Source organism: Diadema setosum, chromosome 2 (assembly GCF_964275005.1).
Source record: "Diadema setosum chromosome 2, eeDiaSeto1, whole genome shotgun sequence".
Classification (NCBI taxonomy): domain Eukaryota; kingdom Metazoa; phylum Echinodermata; class Echinoidea; order Diadematoida; family Diadematidae; genus Diadema; species Diadema setosum.
The window spans coordinates 21,021,400-21,033,666 of NC_092686.1; the positions used below are offsets into that span (position 1 = coordinate 21,021,400).

The window sequence follows — 12,267 nt, forward strand, 5'->3', positions numbered from 1 at the left end:
TTACGGAAAACTAAAGGTGAGGTATATAATGATTGTATCGAAATCAAAGAATAATAAATTAATGGATAAAAAACAAGTACAACTTGTAAAAAGTTTTAAGAAATATTTTGAAACATAGAATAAGTTGGAGAGCTGATTCAAAATTTCAGATGTCATGAGTTGTTAGAAAAACGAAAATAATAAGATATTGTTATCTGATACGGATTGCATACAATGTATATACCTATTTACATGAGGTTAAAATCAAAAGTAAATGACAAAAATTCAAAAGCAAATCCAAAGAATAGATAAAACAATTGAAAATTAAATCTGGGCATGCAATTGCAACATTACGATGAAAAGAAACAAGTTCAGAAAATATAACACCAAAACAGATTATATCACATTATATATAACTTAATGAAAGACAACTGAGTGAGATTTGAATAAAAAGTACGAAATATATATAACAACAGTAAAAACACATCGAAATCAAAAGATGACTTCAAGAGAACAATTGACTGAAACTTGAATAACAAGCATGACATAAATCTGAAGAAAAAAAAAATTAGAAAATCAAATACGAGGGTTGAATTACAATAATTGTTAGCTAGTAGGAAATATGAAGTGGTTAAGGTGAAAATTTGCACAGTAGTTGAATAGTTTGAACATTTTACCTCTTGGACTGAAAGGATAATAACAAACAAACAAACATATGAACAAACTTAAATTCAACTCTTACGGATTTAATGTTATTTTGGATTTGAAAACATCAATTGTAGTAGAAGATTTTATATTAGAAGGTAAGGCGTTGTACGCCTTCGCACCTCGATATTTGAAAGACTTCTTTAGGGATTCTGTTCTTGGTTTTGGTAAAAGCAGTTTTTCACCTAGTCGGGAAGAGTAGTGTTGGGGAGCAAGATCGAATTCACTGCGTAAATACGAGGGAGTTAGTCCGTGCATAACCTTGTACATGAATATTACAGTATGATGTTGTCTTCTCTTTTCGAGGAATTTCCAGTCCAGTGCATTATGCATTTCGGCGGTAGATACAGATGTTTCTGGCTTTACTCTGAGTATAATACGGGCCGCTCTATTTTGTAATTTTTGAAGTTTGTCAACATATTTATTATAGGCTGAGCCATAAATTATGTCGCCATAATCAAAATATGGTAAAATAAGGGCTTTATATACTGAGGTTGTCTTCAATGTGAAAACAATATACTCCTGATACATTGCAGAACAGTGATATGGCTTCATACATTTGTGGTTTGAATATCCTGTTTCCTTTGAATTTAAATTATAGAGTGTCTACCTTTTTTTTTCCTTTTCTTTTTTTTTACGTACGTGTTGTGTCAGTGATTTTCCACCTATGAAATTTTTCAACGTAATGTATTCTGGGACTGTACAGTATGTCTCCCAAAAAAATTACAACGGGGCCCTCCGCAATGATATCTTTAAAAATAGTGAATCAATCAAAATACAAATTCAGGGTATGAAACTATAACTCATTGCCCACATCTTACAGAAAACCCCATTCGATTTGCTTCAGTGGTCAAAGAGAAATACGGAATTTTGTAGAGGATGTCGGGAATCTCTTCTGTCCAAGTTCTGTCTATTGTTCACGCACAAGATCATCGAAATGCTAAACTCGGAAGAATCTGATTCATGACATGCTTTACAACAATCCACATTTCTCTGTGACCGCTTAACCAAATCGAATGGGGATTTCTGCAAAGTAGAGCTAAAATGTTATATTTCAAGACCCTGAAGTAGCATTTGAAAAATTTAATCATATTGGGCATTATCAATGCGAAAATCTTATTGTAATTTTTTGGGGGACATACTGCAGTAAGTCGCCCCAAAAATTACAATCAAATTTTCGAATTGATAACACCTATTATGATCAACCTGTGTACGTGCTACTTCAGACTCTTAAGGTATAACATCTTAGCTCTATTTTGCAGAAAACCCCATTCAATTTGGTTAAGCGGTCACAGAGAAATGTGGATTGTTGTAAAGCATGTCATGAATCGGATTCTTCCGAGTTTAGCATTTCGATGATCTTGTGTGTGAACAATAGACAGAACTTGGACAGAAGAGATTCCCGATATCCTCTACAAAATTCCGTATTTCTCTTTGACCACTGAAGCAAATCGAATGGGGTTTTCTGTAAGATGTTGGCAATGAGTTATAGTCTCATACCCTGAATTTTTATTAAGATTCATTCACTATTTTTAAAGATATCATTGCGGAAGGCCGCGTTGTAATTTTTTTCGGGACATACTGTATAGGGAGACAATCCTGTAGAAAAAAAAACAAATAATCTATGTAACATATTTCTAGGAATTAAATGCAATTTTGTCACGTCACGTGACCAACCCCATGACTGACTCGAAATGATGTATGAGCACCGAGTCGAGATCAGGTTCCGGCGTCTGCTAGCGGACGTCAATCCAGCACATCAACTTTAGTTGTCTTCGAGCTGCACGGAAACGTACCACTGGCCGGAGAAATTGCATGTATTACTAGTGCCATATTCGTGCACCCTGCCCCTTCCACAAGCGCTCCACTTTTTTTTTTTCTTTCTTTTTTTTTTTTTTTTGGGGGGGGGGGGGGGGGGGGCGAAATCTCGTTGGGGGGCACATTAAGACGGTGGTGACATCCTCGGCGAGGGTGTGAGAGGGAGGATACCCCCTCCCACGGTAAAAACAGAGTATAAAAGTCGCATTTATAGAGCATTTAAAGGACAAGTTCACCTTCATTAACATAAGGATTGAGGGAATGTAGCATTATTAGTAGAACACATCGTTGAAAGTTTGAGGAAAATCGGACAATCCGTTCAAAAGTTATGAATTTTTGAAGTTTTTGTGCAGTCACCGCTGGATGAGAAGACTACTGCAGTGTATGATGTCACATGCGTACAAAAATATAAGGAAAATATAAAGAGAATTTCACAAAATTTCATCTTTTGAAAAAAGTACACATTCCCTTGACTTGTTGCTGACATATGTTATGGGTAATAGCATTCCCATTGCCTTTAGAAAGAGGCAAGTCAAGTGCTCTTTTATTATGCGAAAAAAGTGAAAATATGTTGCATTTTCTTTATATTTTCTTTATACTGTTGTACTCATATGACCTCACGAGCCTTAGTAGTCTCCTCATCCAGCGGTTCCAACATAAAAGTTTTTAAAATTCATAACTTTTGCACCGATTGTCCAATTTTCCTCAAACTTTCACTGATGTGTTCTACTAATATTGCTGCATTCTCTCAATCCTTATGATAATGAAGGTGAAGTTTACTTGTCCTTTAAATACAAATTTCTAGGCATATACACTGATAGCTGCTTCTAACGATAATCCATTATCAATGAGCCGAAACTGTCTGAAATGTTCATGGTAAAGTCACTAAAGTGTTACTTATTCATCATCTTGGGATTGGCCATTATCTCTAATAATATAAAGATGTTTTAATGCGGATGAGCTGCTGGGTGCATTGCGTGCACAGGCTAGGTCAGCGTCTGCATGCATTGGTGAGCCACTTTCACTTTGCCATTCGGTTTCAGTCTGAAATGTATGTTCGAGCAATGAAAAATATTATATTGCTCTAAAGCTTACAAGAAAAGGAAAAATGAAAGGGTTTACTAAAGGCATGTTTCAGGGGGCACACTCGTCGAAGGACGCGAGGCTACCATCTATAGATCGGTACACTAAATTTACTTATAAGTGTACTAAGTGCCCCGTTAGGAGCGAAAGTTTCGCATTTTTAAGTTATTAAATTGACAACTTTTAGACAAGAAAATGCCTTTATTGTTCATTTTGGTCTTTAAATAATAGATTATTTGCTACAGGGGGCATATGGGCCCGGGGGGGGGGGGGGGGGGGCAAAACGAGTTTTGCCGCCAAAAAGAAATATATATGCAATATATATATATATATTTTTTTTTTTTTTTTTTTTTTTTTTTTTGGGGGGGGGGGGCAAGTGCCCCCTCTGCTCGGCGCTTCTGGCGCCCTTTCCCATCCACTTTGTTTTGACCATGTAAAATTTCTCCCGACATGCTACACTGTAACAGACAGTGGGCCAATTTTTGTTAGCCCTGGTACTGTATAAAGTTTTAAGGAACCTTAGACCCATCCATCAATAATGTGGCTTTCAAGATGATTTTGATAAGTACGGCAATTTGGTGGATAATACATCTTTGTCAATTATTGGTTTAGATGTGTTAAAAAAGATCTTCCGTAAAAACGCACATTATTATTATTATTATCTTATTTGTACGGCTCCGAGTCGACAACAAATAGCACAGCCTCCCTTGAGTGTTCTTGGTGCGCTTTATCCCGTGTTCCTCTTTGCCCGGCGTTTCTCTATATGTAGTTTTGTCAGTCTGTCAGTCACGTATGATATACTTGTAGCTATGTATGTATATGGATGTATACATTGTATATGCCTGCTTAGGAATGTATTTTATGTGCCTATGCGTCCTCATTGGCCTTTTCATATTTTGTTTATGCTCTTATTCATTTAGAAGTATATAGGGCTACATTACTCATGTAGCTTTCATATAGTATAAATAGTCTGTCTATCTATGCATTCCCTATTATTCATTCGAATAATAAAAATATCGACATTGGGTGATAATCCTTGATTTCTTACTTTTCATTTATTTATCTACTGTGTGTGTGTGTGTGTGTTTGTGTGTAATGGAATATATCTTGCAACATTGTAAACAAATGCATAGGCATTGCATTTCGTGCCATTTCTTTGGCGGGGAGGGGTGCGGAAGGAGACCAGAAAGAACGGATACATGGGATTTGGAATTATAGAAGATGGCATATGTTGTTGTTTTCACAGTGTCAAAAAAAAAATTGTCATCTAAATGTTACTTTCTCTTTAATCTTCTGAAGGGATAATAGCACAAAAAACCTCCTCTCAGTGCTTGTAAAATTTGCCATGTTTTTGGACTATTTCGGTAAAATATTATAGACTATGTCTGCAACCAAGGTTATCTAAATAGTGTAATTTTAAGCTTTTTAGTTCGATTAGCCATGTTGTTTGTTTGATTAACTGCTTAATTTCATTTCTTATTCCATGTTGAAAAATATGGCGTGTTACAGAGACAAATGTACATAATAAAGAATGCGTGATGTCTAGGAAGATTACGTGTGAACTGCAGATAATGTGCTTGATTGCAAAAAAAAAAATAACTTTATAAACATACAAATAAATGTTACATGCATGTGTAAAAAAGATAGAGAGGGAGAGAGAGAGGGGGGGAACAAACAAACAAACAAACAAACAAATTTGAAGCAGAAGAGAATACAAAGAGAAGAATTGTTGAAACGCCCTCTTATAACCAATTCATATACTGTCACCCTGATCTCGGAGTTCACTGCAAACTTCGCACAAAAGTGCTTCGCGCCCTCAATATGTTCCTTTTATCCATTATACATATGGTATTACAATTTTGATTATATTTTGGAGACAGAATTTATCCTTTAGTGATTGGTTGAAAGAGCGTCACGCGATTATAGGTATTTTCAGAAATGTCAGAATGTTGGCATAATTTGACATTCCATGGAGTACTATTTATGATATGATGTCACAAAGCAATTCTGACATCACAAAGCAATTCTGACATCGCGCGCTGCTTCGTACCGTCACTCTGCGATAATATGTAACAACAATTTCTAGCCAAACCATTGTGACATCACAAAGCAGTTCTGATATCGCGCACTGCTTCGCCCCGTCACTTTGTGACATAATGTAACAATAATCTAACTAAACAATTATTGTGACATCACAAAGCAATTCTGACATCGCGCACTACTTCGTACATTGTGCTGTCACTGTGAAATGTAACGATTTCTAACAAAACAACTGTAAAATCACTAAGCATTCTGACATCGTGCGCTGCTTTGTACGGTCAGTACAGTAGGTCCTCCACAACATCGCATCCGCCACACGACTTCTTGCTTCAGGCTCTCCCATTCTTTTGTTTAAACTTTTGATCCAAAATATAAAACATTAATATGGTCTGCCTGTATTTTCGAGTTTCTGGTTAAAACTGTAGGCTTCGGTGACTCCAAAAGTACTAATTCACTCCGGGGTTACGCCGCTCAGTAAATAGCACCAGTATGGAGTCACCTCTGTCCATATAGTTTTAACCAAAAACTCTCAAGGCAAAGTATATTAACGATTTTGTATACAATTATGATTAAGTATCTATTCATACTTGTTTTTAATGTGTGCGAATAAAAACTAGAATGGATAGAAAAGCTAAAAATAATAACAATATGAATGTGGTCTTTGTCTCCAAGATCTTCAAGAAGAGCGAATGTTTTTCATCTGAGTAGCAGCGGGACATTTCCCAGCAGATTTAGAACATTGAATATTTCTGATCTCCGGGGATACGAAGAGGTGGTTACAGCAACAACAAACAAACTAACACACAAACACACAAAGACCCAAGTATACGCAAATTCATTCCACAACAAGTCATTTCGATATAACCGAGAACTCACAAGTTTTCGTTTTAAAATGACCATTCTCTCATTAGCAAGGGACCATCTTACATGTACTTGCAGTAGTTTACTTGCGACGGAATTCAATGTTTTTTTAAGTGTATTGATAGCTTACTTGCACTTGTATCTGACCTTGACTAAGTATATATTGCTAGTATGAATTCCGTTTTTTTCTTTTTTTTTTCTTTTTTTCCCACGATCGAGTAAGTCAAATGGTCCTTCAAATTATGTTTTCCAAAACGAGTTACAATTTCCGATATCCACTATATTATTTTAAACCGTTGGATTATTCCTTTCTAAAGGCTCAAATTCCGTTGCTGTGCTGTAAGTGGCATAACGAAAGTGAGTGCATTGGACACATTATAGGTGGCAAGTTATGCTGACTCTATGCAGACTAAAATGAGTTGCGCTTTACAGAAAGTGCGGCAGACTTCCTGACAACCACTTCCTGTACCAATAGAACCGGGAAGTGGAAATATTATTCTTTCCGAGATGTGAAGTTTGTGCTGCCACTTACAGTCATTAGCATTATGAATATGCCGTCGGATACAAAGAGTCTAACTTCATTAAGATACATATACCAGACTTGCTCCCCAAAGACAACATAATCCGTGTTATCTTTGCAATATACTGACTGAAAACACTTTCTCCGCCTATACAGGAACTTTGTGAAGAACACTTTGGTATTATGCTTGGAATGATCGTGAATTTCACCCATGATGTTCTGCGTAAAAAAAAAAAAAATCAAGTAATAGTAAATCTTAAAGAGTTTGTGAGCTAAAATACACGGGGCTATAAAGAGTGGAGAGATGGAAAAGTTGGATGATATATTTTCATTTATATGCAGAAATGGCAGATAACTTAACCAAGTGTTTATCGAAAATCCCTTCGACATTCTCCCTATGCCTTATATTGCTCTCAACAAAGAGACCAAATTCCACCCAATACACAAAAGCTTGAAAGTTTGTGGCAGGGTCCATGGTTTTACAATTCAACTGAATGAAATTCAATTTGATCCCAGTGTGATGACCGGATAGTATTATACGTACCAACAAAATCGGACATTTATTTTATAGGACCTAAGAAAGTTATCAAACTTTTAGTAAGTTCCACATATTTTCACCAAGGGTCGTTGAATCGGGTGAGATAATGAAATCATCATATCACAACTATCACTACAGATTTGGAAGCAATACAAATTTCCTTCTATGATGGTCCGACAATAAAATTTGGTAGCCCGAAAACATAAAAGCATGAAACAAAATAAAATCATCTGATCATATTGATATAGAGTAAGAAAACTATGATAATCTGGTGAAAATTGGCAGATATGATGTATAAAGTGCTTCAACTACCGCGTAATGTGACTAAGAAGTAAGAAAGAAGACATAAAAAATGAAATGATTTAAAAGGACATCAGAATAATTATAGACCATGATAATCATTTGAAAATTGACAGCTTGATGTGATAAAGGGCTTCGAATAATACATCGCATTATGTGAATAAGTCACTATAAGTCTTACTGAGGCATAAATATGATTTCCATGACACCACGGTATTCATGAATTCATCATATTCAACATTATACCTAATTCTATTATTGACTACACATAAACTTAACGTGAATTTGGCCGTAAAGTTTGGTCATGAAGATAATGAATTATACAAATTAAGGCAATTTGACAACCCTGATCCCTGCAGCTATAGCTGAAACGCGTGCAGCTACCAAGCAATAAGCCCCGAGTTATATTCTCCTCGATTCTAGATTAGACGAACACATGAAAACAATCATAATATTATATATATATATATATATATATATATATATATATATATATATATATGATAAAGTTGCAGTTATTTGTATTATTTTATGTTTGTTTGTTTGTTTGTTTGTTTGTTTGTTTGTTTGTTTGTTTGTTTGTTTTTGGTACCCCCGCCGGGCCACCGGTCCATCGGACTACCTGTATTAACAGTGATGATACAATGTATTTCCTTTTTTTGTGTGTCAGAAAGGCAAACTATTATAGGTAGATTCAGTGTGTGTGTGTGTGTGTGTGTGTGTGTGTAGGTTTTTGGAATGTTTAATGGGATATTATTGTATTGCAATATCATCACCACGTAATTTACGTGCATAGATTTACTCTGCTTTATGAAAACGGGTTTAACTTAAAGGGAAGGTAAACCCAAAAAGCAATGTGGATTGAGTGAAAGCAGCAACATTAGTAGAACACATCAGTGAAAGTTTGAGGAAAATCGGACAATCGATGCAAAAGTTATGAATTTTTAAAGTTTTGGTGTTGAAACCGCTGGATGAGGAGACTACTAGAGGATATGACGTATGAGTGGACAACAATACAAAGAAAATATAAAGGAAATTCAACAAAAATTCACTTTTTTAGAATTATGAAAGAGCAATGGACCAACCTCTTTCAGAAAGCAGGGGGAATAATTGCTACCCCTAACATATGTCAATATCAAGTTGATGGAATTTGTAATTTTCATGAAAAATGGATTTTTGTAGAATTTTCTTTATATTTTCTTGGTATTGTTGTCCACTCATACGTCATAACCTCTAGTAGTCTCCTCGTCCAGCGGTTCCAACACCAAAACTTTAAAAATTCATAACTTTTGCATCGATTGTCCGATTTTCTTCAAACTTTCACTGATGTGTTTTACTAATGTTGCTGCTTTCACTCAATCCACATTGCTCTTGGGGATTATCTTCCCTTTAACAATATTGAGTAGATCTCGTACGATCGTACTTGTACAAAAGTACGACTTTGATGATACCTTTGCAGGTCTATATTGTTTGATTTTACTCCGGAGCAACTAACTTCAGTAATTACTATGAAGTAGAATATTACAAATAATACAAATTATATGACATGTACTTCGGATTGGTACGAAACGGAGACATGCAGGGTATATTTATCTTGGATAATGCTTATGAGGATCACTCATACAACTCAACAACGCAAACGCAATGTGCAGTGTTATGCTCCATTTATATTTTATGAGTTTCACCTGTCGCACTTTTTGTATCATTATTTTGACAAAAGATATATATATATATATATACACATAATATATATCTTTTAAAAACCGCCGACAATCCAGTGTTTACAATGCCTCAAAAATAACTCAGTGCTACAGATAATAAGGATGACATCCATGCTAATACTTGATACAGTTGCTTTAGCTTTATTGAGCTGCTCTATAAATTGTATTATAAATCTCTGCATGTTGTTTTTACTAACTCATCGATTGACACAATGGGACAATCACATGAAAACGTCGCCGAATGGCGGCGGTATGTTTTAATTATTATACATTATACGACTCATTGCTTTTTGATGCGATCATGAACTCCAATTAACAATTACTCCACCAACACGTAACCGAATTGAAGAGCATTACTGCTCTTCAATGTATAATTAGTAATGCTCTTCAATGTAAATACATTGAAGAGCATTACTGCTCTTCAATGTATCTTTATAAAGTATAAAGAAACTGACAGCAGTTTTATAGAATCGGACACAACCTAAATTCTAGAAAATTTGAAGAATAGCGTATGTTTTCACTGAACACAATCACATACACAATTAATATGCGGTGATTTCATCACCTCATAAGTCTCACTACATATTGGCCTGTAAACAAATTAAGTTTTCCATTGTGGCATAATATAAAAATAAATGTATCCTTAAAAAATAAACGTATCATAATAATAAAATGTAACATATCCCAAAATGAATGTAACATCTATCCTAATATGGATCAAATTATTGTAGAGTAAGTTGCAGTAACTCAGTAATTATGTCTTTCAAAGGGACTTGGAGGCCCCATACGCTGCTAATATTGTATACATGTAACCTCCATTGTATCTCCTCTTCACAAACCAATGGAGGATCGGAGGAGATGATATCATCATATCAATCTATTTGCATAATCATATAATAATTACAGTTGAAGTAAAGTCATTCTTTACTGAAAACACATGAAACCTGAAAATTCCCAAACTGTATTGATCTGTATCCAGTTTTATCATAGGAACTACTGCTCAGTTGACATGTACTAATTTCTAGAAATATATGACCGTGGCATGCGTTTTCATTTCCATGCTTGAAAGACCCAGGTTGAAGGACTTTTAATAATATAAACGAACGATAATGACGGCCTGTGCCAACTTCTCAAAAGTCATGAAAATATATCAAAGTCGTGTCTTTATTGGCGATTTATTGTAAAAAAAAAGAAAAGAAAAGAAAAGAAAAGAAAAGTCTTCACCAGTGAATGCTATCAGGATCAACAGTATTTTGCATAACTTTATTCTACAAAAAAAAAAAAAAAGGACCACGTTCAGTACGTATCAAGCTATCAATCTAATATCTACCCCGCAAAAACGCTTTCACGGAAGAAAACAATCACCTAGGAGATAAGGAGTGACTTGGAAACAGTTGTATATATCTACACTGCATTCTCCAATATCAATTCTCCGATACCAAACGTAAGTTATGAACATCGCGAGGGCATTACAGAGTGTGATATGATAGCCAGTTTTTATGGGATATCAATGTGAAATTCTATTTATAGGCTTATATCACATGTCTTGATTTGTCGAATGAAATACAGGCCGAATGATGACTGCCAACAAAGAAAATGAACAAAAGAAATATTGAAACCATCGCCTGGGGGCGGGCTTGCAACAGCCTCTATTTTACCGGAAGACGCACAGTTCCAGCGGAATGTTTTGTTGAAGCTTTCACGATCGTCGAGACCTGCCAAGCGTACCTGGATAAAAAAGTGAACATTTTGCATTTATAAGGAGGCTGCAGAGCACTCCGTTATTCTTCAGAACATTTCTACTGTCTACAGAGGCTCATTTTGTAGCGATTTTCAAGATGTCTAGCTTGCCAATGGGTGAGTTTTCATCGAGTTTTTGTTAATTTATCCTCTTGATTTGTTATTCATGAGCTGTCCGCAAGCGCAGTGCAAGGCGAATCTCGTGTAGGAGAGACATGAAGGCTCGGATGTTTTCTTCATGGCGTGCAAGTCAGCTTGCCTTTATTCTCCTCGGAACGCAGATTTGGTGTCATCTTTTACCTTTCGTTATTCCTTTAAATGGTGATTTTAGATGAAATCTCGACATCCATCTGAAAGTCCGCACTCTTGCGGTGCACGTGGATACAACTAGAAAGTAAAGGGCAACATAGCTGTCCAAAAAATAAGAAGAAAAATAGAGGTTGCTTTGTATTCCTTTGTTTGGCCGATCTGTGCGCGTTGGGGCCCCTTGCATAGGGTTAGCAGGCATGAAGCGGCCATTAACGCAGTGAGCCAATGGGATCGCTGCATTTCTGTTGATTGTTCCAACGGGGAAAGCATTCGCTGTGCTGACAAATGAAGGGTTAGGGGTCATGGATGTTTCTAATAATTTTCATATTTCGAAACTCTATCTCATTCTGCCCTTTCCCTATCCATGCAACATAGTGGAAAGAATCATGTCAGTTTAAAGCTACACATTATGGCTTGTTACAGTGATGTTGATGCATGACTGATGACCTAAATCTCATGCAATTGTACTGGAATTTTTATGAATGAAAGATCAACCTTAAGAGCATAGACTTATATCACACAGTACTGTGGTGTTATGAATGGGCCTTTGTCATGTCATACATTTTGCCATGCTGGGCTTGTGCTGTTACTCCGTTAGCTGTGGAGTTCTAATATTCTTGTTGTACTTGAATGGAAGAGAGGACATTGTTGTC

At 35.9% G+C, this 12,267-nt stretch overlaps 2 protein-coding genes across 4 annotated transcripts in view; both read left to right on the forward strand.

The window, feature by feature from the left end:
- LOC140246225 (mitochondrial 10-formyltetrahydrofolate dehydrogenase-like) overlaps positions 1–12,267 on the forward strand; it is a 647,794-nt gene that overhangs the window by 494,057 nt on the left and 141,470 nt on the right. The window lies entirely within an intron of this gene.
- LOC140246226 (uncharacterized) overlaps positions 11,256–12,267 on the forward strand; it is a 53,714-nt gene continuing 52,702 nt past the window's right edge. For all 3 annotated transcript variants that reach the window (XM_072325679.1, XM_072325680.1, XM_072325681.1), the window contains exon 1: positions 11,256–11,422. In XM_072325679.1, coding sequence (XP_072181780.1) covers positions 11,404–11,422 — 19 coding nt within the window. In that variant the 5' untranslated portion in view covers positions 11,256–11,403. The remainder of the gene's footprint in view (positions 11,423–12,267) is intronic.